Below are 23,983 nucleotides of genomic sequence, written 5' to 3' on the forward strand. Positions count from 1 at the left end.
CGTGTAGTGTTGTGAGAAGCACTCCAGGTTGAATTAGACTGCATATAATAACAAATCAGTAATAGGGAGTTTTTTTTCAACGGGTGCGCATGTTTAAGAATCATAATTAATCAAAAAGGAAACGAAAACTCGCACACTGTTTTGGCTGGAGCAAGACCCTCACATAAGGAGGATTTAACACAATTTGTAAGTGTCGTGAGGCAACATCAAAAGTACCCCCTTTTCTCCCCACTTTTGTAGTGGTTGCTTCTATCCAAACATGCATACATTTGTTTTAATACAGGCAGCAGGTGTGGTTCATATGCAAATGAGAAATATGATTGCCTTGTTGTGCTTGGGGTGAAATGTTGGCCAATGTTAAGCCCTTCCTGTGTTCCCTAGGTAACCCTGTCAGGTGTGGGTCATTGGACACACATTTAGAATAATAATTAAGCCATTTACCCCACTTATTGGCACAGAGAGTGAGCTGCCGCTATGGACACTGGACACTTTGTTTTGGAGACCAGTGAGTTAACATCTTCTGGGCTGTAGATTGGACAAATGCCCAAAAAGCACAGCAGGTCCATTCTTCAGTCTAGCTTCTCGATCAAAAGGCTGCACACATACACGATAGATCAGCTCTGACAATCTTCATCAATGCAAGTAACAATACAGGCCTTTCTATGTCAAAATACATTCTCACATTTTCAGCTACAACTGTCCAGCATGAGTACGAAACTGCTTTACAATTTGAGTCCATATGGTCCTGCCCACCTCTTAGACAATCATCCCACTGACCCACTCACACAGTGCAGTGTTCTCCAGAGCCTGGGCCAAGGTAAACTCCACTCCTGAGTCACACAGTCCTGAGAGCTTTCCTTCACCGGCTGTTGCCTTACTAGGGGTGTCTCGACCTAGCCATACTCATATTCGTAATCGTATCCGTAATGACAGTTGATAGTCGGATTGGATGACACTCATGATTGTAAAACACAGAAGTGTTTTAATATGCCTAAATAGATGTTGGCAAAATATTCTCCCTGCACGTTTATAGATTTAAAAAAGGAAGCTGAGGATTAAGAACAGCACGCGGAGTGTCTGTGTCCTCAACTTCCAGCGGGCAGAAAAGTTTGCTGTCACCCAGTCAGTGTTTTATCTTTTTCCCTAACCTTGCCTCGCTTGTTAGATACTATGCACATTGACAGCTTGGCTTGCTACTAGCAAATGTCCTCACCATTTGTTGTATCATAGTAGCAGGCTAAAAGGAGGCAGCAGCAATCAAAATGATCAGCCCGAAACATGCGAGGAGAAGTGATCAGGTGAAATTACGAAGCGAAACGAGTGGACAGAGAAATATAGCTTCGCTTTATCTAATCAGAGTAGCAGGATCAACGTACAGCCTGCCCTTCTCTTTACAGACAGGCAAACTAGCCAGTTGAGTTATTTTAGACCACGTATCACCTTACACTTGATTGAAAGACGCACGCTAGCACACGAAAATTACTTTTATCCTGATCAACGACAATACAAAAAAAAAATACTCTGATCATAATGGTATCAGGACAATTGCCCATATCCAGTACGATACTCGTTTTGTCCGACTACTTGGCACCAGACCTGGGCAGAAAATAGTTGTAGTTAATTTGAAAATACCAACTCTTCAAATGCTTGAGGTAGTCGAATATAGTTTATATATAGTTTCAAATAAAAGGCTACAATTTTCCTTGACATTCAAATACAGGTCTCAGAAAAACAAATCATTTGAAAGTATTTGAATATATGCAAGTTATTTGAATCCGAAAAAACATGTATTTGATGGCTGCCAAATATTTGATGAAGAACCAAAAACTACAACAGTTAGTTAAATTAGAACCTCCTAGATCAACTGGCAGCGGCAGCCAAGACCAACTGGACCAGGAGGGCAAATGACAAACTAGTACACTGCTCAAAAAAATAAAGGGAACACTTAAACAACACATCCTAGATCTGAATGAATGAAATCATCTTATTAAATACTTTTTTCTTTACATAGTTGAATGTGCTGACAACAAAATCACACAAAAATTATCAATAGAAATCAAATTTATCAACCCATGGAGGTCTGGATTTGGAGTCACCCTCAAAATTAAAGTGGAAAACCACACTACAGGCTGATCCAACTTCCATAGCATCAATGCCTTCCTCTTGCAGGAACTGCTGACACACTCCAGCCACATGAGGTCTAGCATTGTCTTGCATTAGAAGGAACCCAGGGCCAACCGCACCAGCATATGGTCTCACAAGGGGTCTGAGGATCTCATCTCGGTACCTAATGGCAGTCAGGCTACCTCTGGCGAGCACATGAAGGGCTGTGCGGTCTCCCAAAGAAATGCCACCCCACACCATGACTGACCCACCGCCAAACCGGTCATGCTGGAGGATGTTGCAGGCAGCAGAACGTTCTCCACGGCGTCTCCAGACTCTGTCACGTCTGTCATGTGCTCAGTGTGAACCTGCTTTCATCTGTGAAGAGCACAGGGTGCCAGTGGCGAATTTGCCAATCTTGGTGTTCTCTGGCAAATGCCAAACGTCCTGCACGGTGTTGGGCTGTAAGCACAACCCCCACCTGTGGACGTCGGGCCCTCATACCACCCTCATGGAGTCTGTTTCTGACCGTTTGAGCAGACACATGCACATTTGTGGCCTGCTGGAGGTCATTTTGCAGGGCTCTGGCAGTGCTCCTCCTGCTCCTCCTTGTACAAAGGCGGAGGTAGTGGTCCTGCTGCTGGGTTGTTGCCCTCCTACGGCCTCCTCCACGTCTCCTGATGTACTGGCCTGTCTCCTGGTAGCGCCTCCATGCTCTGGACACTACGCTGACAGACACAGCAAACCTTCTTGCCACAGCTCGCATTGATGTGCCATCCTGGATGAGCTGCACTACCTGAGCCACTTGTGTGGATTGTAGACTCCGTCTCATGCTACCACTAGAGTGAAAGCACCGCCAGCATTCAAAAGTGACCAAAACATCAGCCAGGAAGCATAGGAACTGAGAAGTGGTCTGTGGTCACCACCTGCAGAACCACTTCTTTATTGGGGGTGTCTTGCTAATTGCCTATAATTTCCACCTGTTGTCTATTCCATTAGCACAACAGCATGTGAAATTTATTGTCAATCAGTGTTGCTTCCTAAGTGGACAGTGATTTCACAGAAGTGTGATTGACTTGGAGTTACATTGTGTTGTTTAAGTGTTCCCTTTATTTTTTTGAGCAGTGTAAGTTGTTTTGCAGTCGGTATCTAGCTAGAAATATAAGCCCTCTTTTTATACGAGGCAGTGTTGTTCAGTACAGTACAATTTTGTGATCGATTCGGCCGTAACGGGGCTTGCTAGTAGCACTACAAGCCAAGCTTATCTAGCTAGCTTAGTTTGTATACCTAAAATGTACTGTAGTCTAACGTTATAGCTAGCTAGCCAACTAGCCTAAGTGCATCTCATTAGGAGCAAAACTGGATAAGAATGTTGATGAAGAGTAAAGGAATGACTTTGGCCTTATGACGCTGAGGATCCTGGGACTAAACACCTCCCTCTGCAACTGGATCCTGGACATACTGACGGGCCGCCCCCAGGTGGTAAGGGTAGGTAACAACACTGCCACGCTGATCCTCAACACGGGGGCCCCTCAGGGGTGCGTGCTCAGTCCCCTCCTGTACTCCCTGTTCACTCATGACTGCATGGCCAAGCACGACTCCAACACCATCATTAAGTTTTCCGACGACACAACAGTGGTAGGCCTGATCACCGACAACGATGAGACAGCCTATAGAGAGGAGGTCAGAGACCTGGCCGTGTGGTTTCAGGATAACAACCTCTCCCTCAACGTGACCAAGACAAAGGAGATGATTGTGGACTACAGGAAAAATAAAAAGAGGACTGAGCACGCCCCCATTCTCATCGACAGGGCTGTAGTGGAACAGGTTGAGAGCTTCAAGTTCCTTGGTGTCCACATCACCAACTAACTATCATGGTCCAAACACACCAAGACAGTCGTGAAGAGGGCACGACAAAGCCTATTCCCCCTCAGGAGACTGAAAAGATTTGGCATGGGTCCTCAGATCCTCAAAAAGTTCTACAGCTGCACCATCGAGAGCATCCTGACTGGTTGCATCACCGCCTGGTATGGCAACTGCTCGGCCTCCGACCGCAAGGCACTACAGAGGGTAGTGCATATGGCCCAGTACATCACTGGGGCCAAGCTTCCTGCCATCCAGGACCACTATACCAGGCGATGTCAGAGGAAGGCCCTCAAAATTGTCAAAGACTCCAGCCACCCTAGTCATAGACTGTTCTCTCTGCTACCGCACGGCAAGCGGTACCGGAGCGCCAAGTCTAGGTCCAAAAGACTTCTCAACAGCTTCTACCCCCAAGCAATAAGACTCCTGAACAGCTAATCATGGCTACCCGGACTATTTGCACTGCCCCCACCCCATCTTTTTACGCTGCTGCTACTCTGTTAATTATTTATGCATAGTCACTTTAACTCTACCCACATGTACATATTACTTCAACTACCTCAACTAGCCGGTGCCCCTGCACATTGACTCTGCACCGGTACCCCCCTGTATATAGCCTCCCTACTGTTATTTTATTTTACTTCTGCTCTTTTTTTCTCTCAACACTTTTGTTGTTGTTTTATTTATTTATTTATTAAAAAATAAATGCATTGTTGGTTAAGGGCTGTAAGTAAGCATTTCACGGTAATGTCTACACGTGTTGTATTCGGCGCATGTGGCAAATAAAATTTGATTTGATATTAGTCTGAGTAACTATACCTGTGTGTTGTAGCTAGCTAGCTAACGTGTCTGTGAGATGTCTCATTCTACATCATACTGCTAAAGTAGAAATACAGAGTACACAACTACCCATTTATGTCTAATAGCATTTTCGTTTCTCTCACACAGACAATACCGCTTGAATACAAAGTTGATGACTCAAGAGGAGATGTAAAAGGCCCCATAACAACAGTCTGCCCTTGTAGCAAAGTGACTCCGAACACCTCACTGCACCACCCAAACACACCATATGCAAGTATTCCCTTTGTAGAACTTAATATAGGCGTTAGTAGTATATTTTTCCATCTACTGTGTGTATATATATATATATATACACACACACACACACACACATACTACCGTTCAAAAGTTTAGGGTCACATAGAAATGTCCTTGTTTTCCATGAAAACATACATGAAATTAGTTTGAATAGGAAATGTAGTCATTGACAAGGTTAGAAATAATGATTTTTAATTGAAATAATAGTGTCCTTCAAACTTTGCTTTCGTCAAAGAATCCTCCATTTGCAGCAATTACAGCCTTGCAGACCTTTGGCATTCTAGCTGTCCATTTGTTGAGGTAATCTGAAGAGATTTCACCCCATGCTCCCTGAAGCACCTCCCACAAATTGGATTGGCTTGATGGGCACTTCTTACGTACCATACGGTCAAGCTGCTCCCACAACAGCTCAATAGGGTTGAGATCCGGTGACTGTGCTGGCCACTCCATTATAGACAGAATACCAGCTGACTGCTTCTTCCCTAAATAGTTCTTGCATAGTTTGGAGCTGTGCATTCGGTCATTGTCCTGTTGTAGGAGGAAATTGGCTCAAATCAAGCGCCGTCCACAGGGTATGGCGTTGCAAAATGGAGTGATGGCCTTCCTTCAAGATCCCTTTTACCCTGTACAAATATCCCACTTTACCACCACCAAAGCACCCCAAGACCATCACATTGCCTCCACCATGCTTGACAGATGGCATCAAGCGCTCCTCCAGCATCTTTTCATTTGGCCTGCGTCTCACAAATGTTCTTCTTTGTGATCCGAACACCTCAAACTTCGATTCGTCTGTCCACAACACTTTTTTCCAATCTTCCTCTGTCCAGTGTCTGTGTTCTTTTGCCCATCTTAATCTTTTATTTTTATTGGCCAGTCTGAGATATGGCTTTTTCTTTGCAACTCTGCCTAGAAGGTCAGCATCCCGGAGTCGCCTCTTCACTGTTGACGTTGAGACTGGGGTTTTGCGGCTACTATTTAATGAAGCTGCCAGTTGAGGACCTGTGAGGCGTCTGTTTCTCAAACTAGACACTCTAATGTATTTGTCCTCTTGCTCAGTTGTGCACAGGGGCCTCCCACTCCTCTTTCTATTCTGGTTAGAGCCAGTTTGCACTGTTCTGTGAAGGGTGTATTACACAGCGTTGTACGAGATCTTCAGTTTCTTGGAAATTTCTCGCATGGAATAGCCTTAATTTCTCAGAACAAGAATAGACTGACGAGTTTCAGAAGAAAGTTATTTGTTTCTGGCCATTTTGAGCCTGTAATCGAACCCACAATTGCTCATGCTCCAGATACTCAACTAGTCTCAAGAAGGCCAGTTTTATTGCTTCTTTAAATCAGCACAACAGTTTTCAGCTGTGCTAACATAATTGCAAAACGGTTTTCTTATGATCAATTAGCCTTTTAAAATGATAAACTTGGATTAGCAAACACAACGTGCCATTGGAACACAGGCCTGATGGTTGCTGATAATGGGCCTCTGTATGCCTATGTAGATATTCCATAAAAAAATTTGCCGTTTCCAGCTACAATAGCCATTTACAACATTAACAATGTCTACACTGTATTTCTGATCAATTTGATGTTATTTTAAAATGGACAAAAAAATTGCTTTTCTTTCGAAAACAAGGAAATGTCTAAGTGACCCCAAACTTTGAACGGTAGTGTACATGTGTAGTAACTGATTATTACAATATCAACATTGTTGTTACATAGGACTTTGGAAATTGCTTTATTATTGCATAATAATGGAGTTATTACATGTGGTATAAGGAACAGTCACTATTACTCAGTAGTAACAACTCAGCTCATTATTATGGTATTAAAATGCAATTACAAAAATATTGTAACATGCACAAGAACAGGTTAATGTTAAGTGTTACTGTGAATGCTAACATAACAAAATATGGCTATTAAGTGTCGAAAGGAAACTAAATATCCCAAAACTGCCTTATTGAATCAACTACAGCCAAGGTAGGTGGAATATCATGTTAGTTTGTATTCTGAGTAAACTATCCCTTTAAAGATGGTACAGTGTGTGTTTGAAAGAAGAACACTTACCCTCAGACGGACAAAGACATTCAAAGTTGTTTTTGCTAAGCATCCAACTTGCTATTTGCAATGTTTGCAAATGGCTTTGAATTACTCTGCAGTATTGCAGCGTTCAACCTTTTCAGTGGCATGTTGAAAGAGTCATACAGTAGTTGAGCGTCACAACTTATTTATACGTATATGTACAAAATATAACTGGTTAGACTTGATTATTTACACCTGGGGCAATGGACATTCAGGAGAATAGAAACGTATTGTGTAGATCCATTATGACAGATAGATTGGAATAGTATAGGGGATTGTGTGTGCTCTATTCATTATATTTCTATCTTCAACATGCAGATACAGCCCTGCCATTAGTTGAAGGCAGCTAATCCAATAGTTTTAGGGAAGTGTTTTTTAAAAGTAGTCACTTTGAGATCTGTATTCAAATCGTTTTAAAAAAGTAGTACTTTTTTAGGATCTGTTTTCAAGTTGTAGTCACCTCCAAAGTAACTATTTTCCCCCCCAGAAAAAGTGTTACAGTGCCTTCAGAAAGTATTCATAACCCTTGACTCATTCCACATTTTGTTGTTGCAGCCTGAATTCAAAATTTATTAAATTGATTTCTCACCCATCTACACACCATACCCCATAATGAAAAAGTGAAAACATGTTTTTAGAAATGTTTGCAGATATATTGAAATGAAATACAGAAATATCTCATTTACATTAGGTATTCACACCCGAGTCAATAAATGTTAGAGTCATCTTTGGCAGCAATTACAGCTGTAAGTCTAAGAGCTTTGCACACCTAGTTTGTACAATATTTGCAAATTATTCTTTTAAAAAATTCTTCAAGCTCTGTGAAGTTGGTTGTTGATCATTGCTAGACAGCCATTTTCAAGTCTTGCCATAGATTTCCAAGCCGATTTAAGTCAAAACTGTAACTATGCCACTCAGGAACATTCAATGTCGTCTTGGTAAGCAACTCCAGTGTAGATTTGGCCTTGTGTTTTAGGTTAATGTCCTGCTGAAAGGTGAATGTCTCAATTTAATCAATCAATTTTAAAATTCAGGCTGTAACAACAAAATGTGGAAAAGGTCAAGGGGTGTGAATACTTCTGAAGGCACTGTAATTTGGGGCTAATCAGCAAGTTTGACAGAAATCCTTTGAATTACTTTAAATACTTTAAGAGCGTAAAACCCTTTCATCTCCCCCCGTTTCTGGTAACTCAAATGATTAACTTTCAGAAGCATACGCATTTCTAAATACACTGCTCAAAAAAATAAAGGGAACACTTAAACAACACAATGTAACTCCAAGTCAATCACACTTCTGTGAAATCAAACTGTCCACTTAGGAAGCAACACTGACAATACATTTCACATGCTGTTGTGCAAATGGAATAGACAACAGGTGGAAATTATAGGCAATTAGCAAGACACCCCCAATAAAGAAGTGGTTTTGCAGGTGGTGACCACAGACCACTTCTCAGTTCCTATGCTTCCTGGCTGATGTTTTGGTCACTTTTGAATGCTGGCGGTGCTTTCACTCTAGTGGTAGCATGAGACGGAGTCTACAACCCACACAAGTGGCTCAGGTAGTGCAGCTCATCCAGGATGGCACATCAATGCGAGCTGTGGCAAGAAGAATTGCTGTGTCTGTCAGCGTAGTGTCCAGAGCATGGAGGCGCTACCAGGAGACAGGCCAGTACATCAGGAGACGTGGAGGAGGCCGTAGGAGGGCAACAACCCAGCAGCAGGACCGCTACCTCCGCCTTTGTACAAGGAGGAGCAGGGGGAGCACTGCCAGAGCCCTGCAAAATGACCTCCAGCAGGCCACAAATGTGCATGTGTCTGCTCAAACGGTCAGAAACAGACTCCATGAGGGTGGTATGAGGGCCCGACGTCCACAGGTGGGGGTTGTGCTTACAGCCCAACACCGTGCAGGACGTTTGGCATTTGCCAGAGAACACCAAGATTGGCAAATTCGCCACTGGCGCCCTGTGCTCTTCACAAATGAAAGCAGGTTCACACTGAGCACGTGACAGACGTGACAGAGTCTGGAGACGCCGTGGAGAACGTTCTGCTGCCTGCAACATCCTCCAGCATGACCGGTTTGGCGGTGGGTCAGTCATGGTGTGGGGTGGCATTTCTTTGGGGGGCCGCACAGCCCTCCATGTGCTCGCCAGCGGTAGCCTGACTGCCATTAGGTACCGAGATGAGATCCTCAGACCCCTTGTGAGACCATATGCTGGTGCGGTTGGCCCTGGGTTCCTCCTAATGCAAGACAATGCTAGACCTCATGTGGCTGGAGTGTGTCAGTAGTTCCTGCAAGAGGAAGGCATTGATGCTATGGACTGGCCCGCCCGTTCCCCAGACCTGAATCCAATTGAGCACATCTGGGACATCATGTCTCGCTCCATCCACCAACGCCACGTTGCACCACAGACTGTCCAGGAGTTGGCGGATGCTTTAGTCCAGGTATGGGAGGAGATCCCTCAGGAGACCATCCGCCACCTCATCAGGAGCATGCCCAGGCGTTGTAGGGAGGTCATACAGGCACGTGGAGGCCACACACACACTACTGAGCCTCATTTTGACTTGTTTTAAGGACATTACATCAAAGTTGGATCAGCCTGTAGTGTGGTTTTCCACTTTAATTTTGAGGGTGACTCCAAATCCAGACCTCAATGGGTTGATAAATTTGATTTCCATTGATAATTTGTGTGATTTTATTGTCAGCACATTCAACTATGTAAAGAAAAAAGTATTTAATAAGATTATTTCATTCATTCAGATCTAGGATGTGTTGTTTAAGTGTTCCCTTTATTTTTTTGAGCAGTGTAGTTTGGATTTGTATTAGGCCCATGGTTGAAGTAATTTCAAAAGCAAAAATAACCCAAAACTCAGGTGGCCAAAAATAGGACTAATCATATGGCAGAGCCAAAGAAAATCAACATCAGTGACACAAAACGGTCGATAAAGCATAAAACTAAAGTCAGTCCTGTTTATTTGTAAGAAGTTGCATCTTCACTGATGTAGCCTAAGCTGCAGACATTCAAGGCTTCAGAGATCGGAGAGAAAGTGGAGATTTAACTTAATAATAATAAATAATAATAATAAGCCATTTAGCAGACGCTTTTATCCAAAGCGACTTACAGTCATGCATGCATACATTTTTGTGTATTGGTGGTCCCGGGGATCGAACCCACTACCTTGGCGTTACAAGCGCCGTGCTCTACCAGCTGAGCTACAGAGGACCACAACTTGACTTGTCTCATCGAGGAAATTGTCCACAAGTCTGCTTTTATTTTGTCTTTTCACATTTAGACAGCCAACGTAGATGATAGACTGCACTCGACTCAGCACAATCCAGAAAGACCATGAAATCTTCAAGGTTGAGGCAAATATTCTGTTAGTGATAGCAGTGCTCTCGCAGTGCATTGGAGGAACCATGGAAAAACTAGAATCAGGACGATTAACAGTAAGGCTATGATCTATTAAGCCACAACGTCACAGAACATCACAAAACCAACAGCCGTAACAATCCACAGCTAAGACTACACATGTCCTGCATCCTTTCTGCAGGAGCAATTTGTTTACAGCGTCTCATGATGCTATTCAATCAAAGTCAAAGACACTATCTGAGATGTAGCCCTACAACCCCACTCAAAACCCCTAGCCTAATTCAGCACATCCCTGAAGACAAATAGTGGCATGCCTAGCTGACACCTGCCAAACACTTGGCCCCTCAACACACTTCAAACAGACAGGCATCTCCACACCAGATGTGCTCACTGCTCTGAAGCCTGCTGCCCACTTGTCATCCACTTTAAGTTCACAGGTTCAGGAATCATGTCTGAACACTTTAATCTGAGCGGTCCGGACATTGCATCACCCTCCAAGGCCTCTATGCATTCAACGTGTTAGTGCTGTGTACGCAACGGCTCGACAAATTTGACAAGACTTCCTAACAAAGCATGTTTAATTACAGACAACCACAGCTCTCAGCCCTGGTCTTGGAGTCTTGGAATGCCTCCATTGTCTAGTCATGTGTAAACAGAGGGTGTACTCCAACTGAGCATGGCTGGCCTTGCATGGCAGTAATGCTTACTCTGCAGCTATGTTCCACTCATTGCTCATAAACAACTGTCTGCAGCCAGCCTTTACAAGACATGGGTTCAAATACTATTTGAAATCATTTAAAAGTTGTCTATGCGTCTGTAAGGTCTTTGAGGTAACGCATCTTGACATCAAACCGGAATGTTCAGAAAGGATGTCTGAAAAGATAAATTTAGTAGCCAACCATATCAAGCCTAAGCGGGTGTTTCTCAAAATGCATACTACCGTGCTCCGAGCACGCAAATTGGAGCACGGGCGGGTCGGAGTACGAGTCCAAACCAAAGTATGCGAAACAGCGCACGGAGGGCAATTCTCGAATGTGTACTGAGTGTGATCATATTGAAGCAAGCATTGATTCTAACTTCAACGGAAAGTATGCCCAGAAATATGACTAAACCACGTAAAAAATGACGCAACATTTCTTGAAATCAATGGCGGCCATTATTTGAGTTTAAGCGAGAGAATATACACTCCGACTTCGGAATGAAATGTTGCCTATTCACATCTCATATGTTGCCTGACTACAATATTTGATCTTTATATGTTCATAAATACATGCCATTTTAAATTTTGACATCTTTACCTGCCTACAATACCCACTGTATTGTGCGTAGAACGCAAGCCCATAGTAAGTCAATAGGGCTAACTGGCTAGCTACTACTGTTAGCTTGCCAGATAGCCACAAATAATTGTTAGTTAGCTACCCACGAAGAATTGACATCTACCTTGCATAACATTCGTTTTAGGTCATTTTTCCCTTTTAAACTATCTGGTTAGCTACTTTATTACGATTCACATATAACTAGCTGATAGTTGTGAAGTAAAACATTTGCTTTGTCTATATAATGTTTTGTCTCTATTGTTGCCATTGTCCTGGCTGGAAGAAGGTTCAGTGAATGGGTAAGTCCATAGCAAGTCAATAGGGCTAACTGGCTAGCCACAAATAATTGGTATCTGGCTACCCAGTGAATGGGGAGGTGCAGAGTGAGGTAATACAGTAGGGGGAGTGCGAGTGCTTCTCAAATGTAATGTTTTATGCTTTCTCCACACTCTCATCCTCACAAGAACGTACTCAAGAGAACGTACTCGGAGAATGAGAGTGTGGTGCACGGTAGCATGCATATTGAGAAACACCCAGTGTGTTCCATAAGCGCCATTTCTACTAAGTGCAAGAAGACACAATCAGCTGTTGTTGATGCTGAAGGGGGTTTGAACTGAAAAACACAGAAAGACTGTAGGGACGGTTGCAAGAAATCAAATGACAATATCAAGCCGCAACACACTGCACAATAATGGCAGTTGTCTGATTGAATATGCTTTTCAGACCTACTGTACGAGTAAAAACATTACTCAACAGTCACTCACAAACACTATTGTCCTCAAGAGGCAACGTCAGGCATGTAATCCACTGGGACAGAGTAATGAGTTCAAGGGAGAGCCTCTCTAATGGCTTTTGAGATCCATCAGCTTTGGGCCCTTCAGGCTGAGAAAGCATCACAACCCATCCTCTGCACATCAAATAGCACTAAGCTCATCCTGGGTTGTATTCATTAGGCACCAAACGGAAGAAAATGGATTGAAACAAGAAGGGACAACCTGGACAATAAGAAATGCTCATTTTAATTTCATTTGCGAAACGTTTTAAAACGTTTTCCACTGCGTGCCCTGATGAGCACGACCCTGGCATACAAACTCCTGTCCTATGCTGAACTCTGCCTGCCTGCCTGACTAACAGAAAACCCTTTCCTGGCACATGCTTCAGAAAAACACTGGCCTGAGGGCCACTCGTCTAGGAAGAAAATAAGCATTTATGGCAGCCAAGCAACTCTGGGAGCTGGCTCTGAATCCCAAGAGACCAAGCTGAAACGCATTGCGATGTGTTGTTTCTCTGGCAATAAAGAGCTCGCCATGGCGAGAGGAATTTACGATCTTGGCACCGATCCCCATGTGTGCAGCACAGTCTTCTGCCAGACAGCCAGGGAGGGAGGGACAGACAGTACTGTTTACCAATCAATGGTAAAATCTAAAGACAATCATAAACATCTGATTCAGCCAGAGCTGGATCCACCAAAGACGTTGCTCATAGAGTCGCTTGACTTTTCCTCATAGGATTTGATTTCTTGAGTCATATGCCTTGACTAAACCCCTTTTCACCTTCATGGGTTATGCCCCTTTTACAACAGAGAACACGCAATCTGTTTGAACCATTCTGAGCCTTGCTTTCTTACCATATGATCGTCTCCTCTTAGCTCAAAGCAGGAATGTACACCCCAGCACAGGAAATAGCAAAGACAGACTGCTGTACTGAGGATGAATGACAGAGAAGGTAATCGCGATATTACGTGACAGTGCACTAGAGGTTACCTGGATCTTGACTGTCAGAAAAGTTATTTTTCACTTCGTGCCATCCTCTTGCAGCATCTTCTTCTAGTATGCAGTATTAGCTGTGGTCTAGCTCTATGTCTTTACTGTACGTTTGGTTCCCCAATAAATCAATGTGATTTTCTTTATTATATTTCTCTATTGTACATGCCCCATTTATACATGTCAATGTACGTGCCACACACAGTGTCAGTATGCCAACCCGTTGCTATTTACACCTGTGACGTGATGTCCTCAAGTTCAGAGCTGTCCAGAGTTATTCCCACCTGCATGTGATCATGGCATTCCTATTCTCCACAGGCAGCAGATGCATTTGAGCCATCCAGGGCAGGCAGCCTCTGGCTGATCTGAAATAAACCCCCAGCTATTTCAAACCTGGGTCTGGGTGAGGGGGCAAAACATATCACACATTTTATACCCCACACAACTATGTGAATGGTTAAAAGCGAATGGCCAAAGGGGCCTTCCCCTATGTCTATATATATATATATATATATATATATATCTTAGCTTACTGTAAAAATACTGCATCTCTATGGCATTTTTATATGCACATGGTGCAAGACAAGAGCAACAAGGAAAAAAAGTATGAAGTTTCAGACACAATCAAAGGCTGCTGTGAGCTAAAATAAATAGTTTGAATGTGATTACAAGCATCTGAATACGTTTTTTAATGAAGTTCTTAAGTGTCCATGTTTCGCCACATGCATGCCTTGTTCAGTTGGTTGGAGGACTTACAGTTCCTATTTTAGGTAGCATGAACCACACATTATTTTAACATTACTCAGCAGTTGTTCAAGCTAGGAATAAGAAAATAGCATTCCAATTTGGTCCTTTCTAGAACAGGTCATACTCAAAAGCCAAGTAACCTATGCCTGATAAGAAGAGAACATACCAATGATGCCACTGAACATTCATAAACTGATTGATTTTACCATCGACTTCTATTCCATTGTAAGATGTTTGCTATTGTGCATTGGAGAGGAGCGCAAGCTCTGACAAGAAGGGCTCAAGGGGTTCCCTGACATTTGAACCAGGGTTGAACATCTGTGGAAAAACACAAGAGGAGAGCAGTGCTCTGAACAAGGGGCAAACTAATCATTACCTAAATCTGTGAGTGACAAAAGTGTGTTGTCTTTAACTCTATTTGGCTATTAGCTGCAGTAGCCTCCTTTTAAGATGCATTCTCTCTCAGAAAAGCCTATGTTAAAAGAAGAAAAATGTTTTTGTTTTTTAAAATAGAACAGAATAGACAAAGTCAATTTCACAGTTGACTCGTCTGCTGTGAGGATAGGCGCAATGAGCAATCAACCAAAACAAACCATGAAAAGCATTAGCTACAGTTGAGATCGAGTGTCTAGGTCTGTAAATTATACCCTGTAAGGTTAGAGAAAACTATTTATCAAGCTGAATCTGTGTGAGAACATTCGTGGCAATCTGTAAAAACGCTGTTGTTTGTGTTGCGAAATCGGAAACATGCGATTGATGAATGGCAGCAAGTGTTTGAAAGCATCACACAGCTGTCTGTAGCCCTCTGTAGAGAAATGTTATAATACTTCAAACCTAAAAGTTACAATGTAGGGAGAAGCCACGTTGCTGGCTACATTGTATCTGTTAGGTTTTAATTATTATAACGTTTCACTGGAACAAACTCCTTTGACCTAGGCTAAATGCATTCACTGGAACAAAATAAATGCTGTCTGAAAATTGTCTGAAGGAAAATAACTGTAGAAGCACTTACTCGAAAGTTCCCTTGCAACGAAATCAACGTGCAAAGATAATATTGCAACAATGTCATGATTAAAATGGCAAAGATTACAATGAGTTGGATAAAAGTACCATTACGTCTGTCAACGTTGTTGCCAACTTCTACGTTGAATCACAGCAGACGCTACGCAATGAGACAGAGTTAGATACAAAACTGCGTAAATGTCGCACTTACCTAAACTTTGCTTGAATCTTCGTTACAACTTGTAAATGTATATCAACCTACTGAAATAAAGACATAGACATTTCTCTACTTTATCAACTTATCACGGTTTTCCCACTACAATGTCAGCCTGCTGCGTTGCCTCTTGCCTATGCCATGTCGAAAATGGGAGTGGAGTGGAAAGTTGGAAAGTGGAAACGACGCTGCTGCTGCTGTTGCTGCTGCTTTTTTCTTCTTCTTCTGTGGGTTTTATGGCGGACTACATCCTAAAGTTGTATTGCCGCCACCAACTGGATGGTTTGAAACCACAAAATATATAAAATAAAAAATACATCCATACTTAATAGTGATACTAACTTACTCCACCCTAATAAAAATAGTACATTACCAAAAGTCCCATTTCTTCCTTCGTTTAGTTCTCCATATCTCCCTTCTCAGGCTCTAGGTCCTGAGAGAGTGATACGGCTTTTGCTAATATTCCATGTAACAAAAGAATAGGGAAACTAACTAAATCCACCCAAATAAAATAGTACATTTACAAAACAAAACTCCCATTTCTTCCTTCTTTTAAATCTCCATATCTCCCTTCTCAGTCTCTAGGGCCTGAGATGGTGGTACGGCTTTTGACAATATTCCATGTAACTCTTTTGCTGAGAAATCTTTCAGCCCCAGGAACCGTTCAGCCGCAACCATAATGATTTCTATCTTCCTACATATTTTCTCCACCTTGGCAGTGCCATTAATCACCATTGCGATAAAGGCCTACAGCCACAAAGTCCACCTTTTTAACCTTTAAAATGTCCGGATCATCTTGGTTAAAGGCAACCCCTGCAGCTTGCATTAATAATATGATAATATGCCATTTAGCATTGAAGGCCTATCCACCACCATGGACTCTTCAGGAGCACCATTCAAACCTCAACCCTTTTAACAGCTGCTGCATATGATATGCTCTGGATAGCCCTGACTTTGGCCACCTCATTCTCTTTCACCCTTGTGGGGCATTCGAAAGACGTGGCTTCATGGTTCCCACCACAATTGCAACATGTCACATTTCCATCACTTTTATAACACATAATATTATCTTTTCCACAACTTGGACATCTCGGCTTCTCCCTTCTGCAAACACTTGACATGACCAAAAGCTTTACAATGATCACACTGCATTGGTCTTGGGATAAATGCTCTGACTCTGTAGTTAATATACGCTAACTGCACTTGAGTAGGGAGAGACTCCATATCAAAAAACAAAAGAACAGATAGACTCTTCACTTTTTCTTCATTCACCACACGATTTATCCGACGTGCATCAATCACTCCAGGAATATTTTTCATCTCTACAACATCTACTTCCCACAATCCCGATTGGATTGGTTTGGGAAGAGGAATTTCTCTGGGATCTTTTCAGAGTTTGGGAGGTGCCTGCCAATCACTTTTGAAAAAGCGAGATGTTCCCATGTGGTCTGTAGGTGGCACACAAGTAGCCTAAGTGAAATTGTCTGTTAAATGTATTTCATCATTACTTTTCAAGTTTATTGTCCTTCTTTCCACTCATAAATATAAGGGATAACTAAGATGCCCTTTCCCACACATTTTATTTGGCTTTTATTATGTCTCAGACTCAGCCACTGCTAAAATAAGTGTTGTTATACAAGAGGACAGAGTAAACTACATAATGTGAAAGAAATGTGAGCTAGAAAACATTAATGAGCTTTTTAAAATAATGTGAGGAGAGAATAAAACGACAAAAAATCTAATAAATATGTATACCCTACACAAAGTAAGAAAGAAACACATCTTAGACCTAATTAATAGAATGGCATTTTGTTCAGAAATTGGAGTAGGCTATAGTAATGCGCTCAAGACCTGTAACACCATATAAACACTTTGATGTAGTCTTGGCTTTTGGAAACTGTTGAAGCATCACAAAGATAGCTAGAATACAGGTATTGTCTCAGCTCATATGTCCAGTTCAATTCATCAGCTGACATCCCAGGTAGAATGAAATGAAGCTCTGGATCCACATCACCTCTCTGTCTGTCCTTCCTCAAGCACGATGTGGCCCTTGGGGAGCCTCTCAACCTTCACAGTGTTGGGGTCACACTCCAGCATCTCCCTGATCCACTCATCATCCAGGGCCCCCTCGATGAACTCCTCCAGACTGATGATGGCTGAATAGAATAGAATAATAACAATTATGTTTACAGCCTTGTATTGGCTGTACACTCACAAGACTAAGTTACAATCACAAGTCCCAGAACATAGAGTTCAAGGTAGGGCTGGATGATTACAGTAGAAGCAGAATAACTGCAACAATAGGTAACCAGCTGAGGATGCTGTAGGTTTTATAACCTTCAATTAGGATGATGTGTATTTTGGAATGGTTTCTGTGTAGTCCTCACCATTGTTGTCTTTATCCAATCTTGCAAATATCCTGTTGGTGCACTCCTCAGCTGTAAGCAGGTTAGGCTTGGTGAGTGAGGCTGCCACGCTCATCTTGTACACAGCCTGTAAACAGAGACCATACACATTGTTGTGAAATTGGACATCTAGCACAGTAATGTCTGCTACGAGTGCAGCTAGGGCAAGTGCCACTGCCAGTGCAATGCAGTGCCAGTAGGCTCCCACAGCACCCACACAAATTCCACTAATGAATTATCCTGATAGGTAATCTGATCTTGAGCAAAGATTTTTGAGGAAAGGCAAAGAACAGTAACACTGTTCAATTTGCATCCTCTCACCTGTGTCCTAGCATTGCACCTGCCTGTTGGAACCACATAATGAAATATAATGTATTATATCGTATATCTATGGTTAGGACCTACCTGCATGATCTCCAGCATCTCCCCGCGTGATATGGCACCATCTTTGTCTTTATCGTAGAGTTTAAAGGACCAGCGTAGTTTCTCCACTGGGGTACCTTCAATCAGCATGCTGATGGCTTTCACATACTCCCGGAAGTCAACAACCCCATCCTGTGGATAACCACAGAACCTCAGTCTCACACACAGTGTTAAGCATTCCAGTAACACTTTGCATTAAATTGCTCTTATACCTGTGTTGAAATGCCTGTTCCCTATTCCACTTGTGTTTAACCAAATCATGTTTAATTCCACTACTATGCAATTACCAAGAAATGATCTGCAGTACATTTCTAACTTACTGGCAACATATTAATACAATTTTGTTATAGAATAGTTAGTGTGATCCTACATAGGTACACAATGTAAATTATTGCCAGTATTTTGTAAAGAAATATGCCAATAACAGTGCACGTATACAGTGCTGATGTGTTTTAAGTATGGCCAATGCTTTTCAGATTTATGACAGAAAAAAATTAAAGATAAGAAACGTAAATATAAAGACTTAAAGATGAGAAAAGTTTGTTTTTGGTGCCTACCCCATTATTATCCAAGGTGCGGAATATCTGCTCTGCATACTCAGCGGACTCATTGCCCACAGTACCCTTACAGAAGTGTCTCCGGAACTCATGCAGAGTGATCAGTCCACTGGGGCACTCATTCATAAATGTTCTATCACAAATAGAAACAACCAAAGAAGAACACAGACAGAAATGTTTTAAATTAAAATAGTTTCTCCTCTAAATTATAAAGGTATCAGTCGTGTAAAATTATATAGATTCAGCTGTATTGTGGGTAATGGATTTAAAACAGCTTTAACAGTGATTCTTTAATAACTTGGAGTGGTTTAATATGGTTGAAAGCTTGTTTACATCCTAGCAGGTGAGTGTCAGGGTAATTAGGCTAAACTATCACTGATAACCCACTGGGCACAGACGTCAATTCAACGTCTATTCTATGTTGGTTCAACGTTACTTCATTGAAATGAAGTGGAAACAACGTTGATTCAACCAGTGTGTGCCCAGTGGGAAGCCATTTCAGGACACTTCTACTTAAGCCGTCCAGCAAAAGATTGATCGAAAATGTCAAACAATGGTAGCTATTTGAGACTTTTAACAGAAGCGTAGAAAGCATTCTCTGAAATAGACTTTTATCCTTTTAAATACTTTTGTCCTAAAAATGTTCAATGGATTTCTAAATTTACATTAGTTTCAATGTGTAATATAGTAGATTGCTTTTCTTGCCTTTAGTTGAATGAACTTTTATGGTCACTTTTCTAAGTGGTTATCTATAGACGGGTTAGCTGACAAAGTCACGAAAACAATGCACACACTTCAATGGGGCAGAAGTCTGTGTGTTGTTGTGATTCTGGATGGCCAGATAGCTAGCAACAATGACAAGAAGTTGCAAGGTGGAGACTCGTAGGTAGCTAGTTTTAGCTCGTTTTTTGTTGTTCTTGATACCATGTCTTGTTTTGAGGTGTTTTGACTGATTTCACATCTATGCTAATATGGCAAAAAATGTACTAGCTAGCTAACCAACAACTGTAACGATGTATTTGAGAGACAACAAGTGCTCATTGTGCACATTTATTTATGTTTTCAATAAACATTGGAGACTAAATATAGTTTACATGTTGTCAACAATCAAAGCCAATCCTGTCTGTTTTGCCCCATAGTTGAGCACGCATCAGTTTTGTTGCTAAACAACCAACCCATCTATAGTTGATTGCGATCATTCATGAACAAGACAAATTCAATATTGAACTTCAGCAGTCTTTGTAAAACACGTCAGGATGTTTAGAAAAAAACAATCAATTAAGATCTTTAAAACACAAATTAATATTTTGAATGTAGATAAAATGAGATACAAGTCTTACCTAAACCACTCATAGAGCTCTGTGACATAGGTGGTTCCTCTCCTGCAGGGTAGAGAGGCAGCTTGTCCCATCCTCAACAGAATGGATCCTCCACAGTGTCGACTTTATATATACACCTGGGCCTGTATTCACAAAGCATCTTAGAGTAGTACCGCTGACCTAGGATCAGGTCCCTCCCGTCTATGTAATTGTATTCATCATGATTTGGAAGGCAAAACTGGTCCTAGATCAGCACTCCTACTCTGAGATGCTTTATGAATACAGGACTATCCCAGCTTACCCTGGGCACACTTAATCACACTTACCAGTGCCCTATCATCACATTTGAGAAATTAGGGACATGTAATCCCTCTAGTAGGGGGCAAAAAGGAGGAGTGGGAATGAGTAAGGTTGAGATAAATGTAATTACCCAAAAAGCAGCTGTAGTCATGAGTGACCTAGTCATTAGCTTTACAGGGAAATTGATGAAGTAAGGCTATGGATTGAAAGAGGACATTTGTACAGACAGGAAACAACAACATTGATTTCATATGTAGTGTGCACGTGTGCACGTGTACCAAAACACCACTGTGAAGTAAATGGAAATTAATGTTTATTAAAAACCTTTCTTACAAGACAGCTTGGAGAGATGTCTTCTCTGCCACAAACCATAACTGTTGTAGCAGCAATAATGCCATGAACATTTAAGTGTCTCGTAATAAGCCCACCAATAAAACAAACAAAACAGATCTAAAAAATAAATACAAACTGACAACGGTGATTGTGAAGATGTAGATGACATGTGAATGTGTCACTGACTAGCCTCCCTTGCTAACAAATAGCGCTTCTAGAGCCCACAGGTAAATGGCCTCGCTTATGTGTGGCTAGGCTAACAGGCTACCAGTAGCCTTATCAATCCACAGACAACAGTTTATGGTTGATGGTTAGGCTACTCATTCACACGCCTACACACACACACCTGTCTGTCTTAATGGCAAAAAACACCTTAGTCCGATCATTGTCCAAGAAAAGTAGAAAAACAAACAATTAAAAGGATAGAAAAGCTGCATGCAATGAGATAGCTGAGCAGGGCAGAAAAGGAACGAAAAAAAAACTACATCTAAAAATCTACCCTGGATAAGATTTGATATTTCAAACTGGGACAGGAGCAATTGAGGTTGACTCTAACCAAACCACAGAACAGTATTTCACTTCCACTCAGTGCCACCACACAACAACAATAGGGTGGGCTGTAGGCCTACTGTACAAACTCACACTTAAACAGTCTCAATTCAGGGCATTCACAAATACAGTACAATGATTTTAGAAAAAAAACTCAGATTTAAAACTAAAACAGATATAATCAAATATTTTGCCTTTCTTAGGAACAGCCTGTATTTATGGCACATGTTTTCACAGCTCGCAGTTTGTTTGCTTGTTGAGAATGAGCACTGTTGAATAAGGCTCTACCATGGCTCTACTGTTCGTGCCATAATCTCTGATCAGGCTTGTGATTGGCTGGATTTGACGTGCAAGTTGCAACCAATCGTGTAACATCTCTGAATGATCCTATGATTCAATAAACAGTCGATAGGGGAAATGACCTTCTATTCAATGTGTTGAGAAGTGAGGTGGGATTGATGGTTTGTGAGTCTCAGGAAGTGGATGGTAGCAAATTCTTTACTTTTAAACTCGGAGATGCTAGTTCTAGGTCCCAAGAAACAAAGAGATCTGCTGTTAGATCTGACTATTAATCTTGATGGTTGTACAGTTGTGTCAAATAAAACAGTGAAGGACCTCAGTGTTACTCTGGACCCTGATCTCTCTTTTGACGAACATATCAATAATATTTAAAGGCCACCAATGATGCAGAAAAACTAATCCATGCTTTTGTCACTTCTAGATTAGACTCCTGCAATGCTCTACTCTCCGGCTACTCGGATAAAGCACTAAATAAACTTCAGTTAGTGCTAAACAAGGCTGCTAGAATCTTGACTACAACCAAAAAATTTGATCATATTACTCCAGTGGTAGCCTCTGGCTTCCTGTTAAGGCTAGGGCTGATTTCAAGGTTTTACTGCTAACCTACAAAGCATTACATGGACTTGCTCCTACCTATCTCTCCGATTTGGTCCTGCCGTACAGATCTACACATACGCTACGTCACAAGACGCAGGCCTCCTTATTGTCCCTAGAATTTCTAAGCAAACAGCTGGAGGCAGGGCTTTCTCCTATAGAGCTACATTTTTATGGAATGGTCTGCCTATCCATGTGAGAGACGCAGACTCACGTCTTGACCTTTAAGTCTTTACTGAAGACTCATCTCTTCAGTAGGTCCTATGATTGAGTGTAGTCTGGCCCACGGGTGCGAAGGTGAATGGCAAGGCACTGGAGCGACGAACCGCCCCCGCTCCCTTCACTCCACTGCGATTCTCTGCCTCTGACCCTATTACGGGGGATGAGTCACTGGCTTACTAGTGCTCCTCCATGACATCCCTAGGAGGGGTGCGTCACTTGAGTGGATTGAATCACTGACGTGATCTTCCTGTCCGGTTTTGTGCCCCCTTGGGCTCGTGCGGTGGAGGAGATCTTCGTGGGCTATACTCAGCCTTATCTCAGGGTAGTAAGTTGGTGGTCTGTTAATATCCCTCTAGTGGTGTTGGGGCTGTGCTTTGGCAAAGTGGATGGGGTTATATCCTGCCTGGTTGGCCCTGTCTGGGGGTATCGTCGGACGGGGCCACAGTGTCCCCTGACCCTCCATGTCTCAGCTTCCAGTATCTATTCTGCAATATTCTATGTGCCGGGGAGCTAGTGTCAGTCTGTTATATCTGGTGTAATTCTCCTGTCTTATCTGGTGTCCTGTGTGAATTTAAGTATGCTCCCTCTAGTACTCACTCTCACCGTCTCTACCTCCCCTCCCAGAGGACCTGAGCCCTAGGACAATGCCTCAGGACTACCTGGCCTGATGACTCCTGGCTGTCTCCAGTCCACCTGGTCGTGCTGCTGCTCCAGTTTTAACTGTGCTGCCTTCGGCTATTGAACCCTGACCTGTTCACCGGACATACTACCTTGTCCCGGACCTGCTGTTTTCGACTCTGTCTCTCTACCGCACCTGCTGTCTCGACCTCTGAATGCTCGGCTATGACATTTACTCCTGAGGTACTGACCTGTTGCACCCTCTACAACCACTGTGCTTATTATTTGACCCTGCTGGTCACCTATGAACGTTTCAACATCTTGAAGAACAATCTGGCCTTAACGGCCATGTACTCTTATAATCTCCCCCCCTCAGAGCCTGGTTCCGCTCTAGGTTTCTTCCTAGGTCCGTCCTCGGAAGCCCCACCTTCCTGGCTATAATACCGGGGCTCGCATCCCTTTCCTTAATTCAGTACTGTTCTTCAGCGAGCCCAAATCCCCTGACGGCGCAGGGGCCAAAATATGTTATACCTTGTTCCCTCCTTCAGGGAACAGTTGCTTTCTCATAACTGTACATTCCCTTTCAGTCGGTCACTCAGTATAACATACTATGGGGACATAAAATCACACCCAAAGCAGGCTCAGAGGGTACCAAACTAGGAGGCCTACACCAGCCCAAGCACACACAGGTTCCCCCGTCAAAGCCTCATGAGGCCTTAACTGTCAGAGCCCCATATAGGGAACCAGAACCTGCTGCAACTTGGCTATGCACACTGACACACTGCCACTGCACTGCATCCAAGCCCCACGGTTCCA

The 23,983-nt window shown here is 42.5% G+C and overlaps 2 protein-coding genes across 2 annotated transcripts in view; both read right to left on the reverse strand.

Moving 5' to 3' along the window:
- LOC311136862 (liprin-beta-1-like) overlaps positions 1–15,776 on the reverse strand; it is a 77,369-nt gene extending 61,593 nt beyond the window's left edge. Inside the window, exon 1 of the mRNA XM_084171167.1 lies at positions 15,545–15,776. The gene's annotated coding sequence lies outside the window, so the exon portion shown is untranslated. The remainder of the gene's footprint in view (positions 1–15,544) is intronic.
- Positions 15,777–17,557: 1,781 nt separating this feature from the next.
- On the reverse strand, positions 17,558–20,343 carry LOC311137034 (guanylyl cyclase inhibitory protein-like; the record flags this gene model as incomplete). The annotated part of the gene is made up of 5 exons (XM_084171347.1): positions 17,558–17,703; positions 17,935–18,040; positions 18,358–18,507; positions 18,933–19,065; positions 20,273–20,343. 5 exons carry the CDS (start codon positions 20,341–20,343, stop codon positions 17,558–17,560), a joined length of 606 nt encoding a protein of 201 aa, XP_084027473.1.
- Between the last annotated feature and the right edge of the window lie 3,640 nt (positions 20,344–23,983).

This window comes from Coregonus lavaretus, assembly GCF_964263955.1.
Source record: "Coregonus lavaretus genome assembly, chromosome: 11".
In the NCBI taxonomy this organism is placed as follows: Eukaryota; Metazoa; Chordata; class Actinopteri; order Salmoniformes; family Salmonidae; genus Coregonus; species Coregonus lavaretus.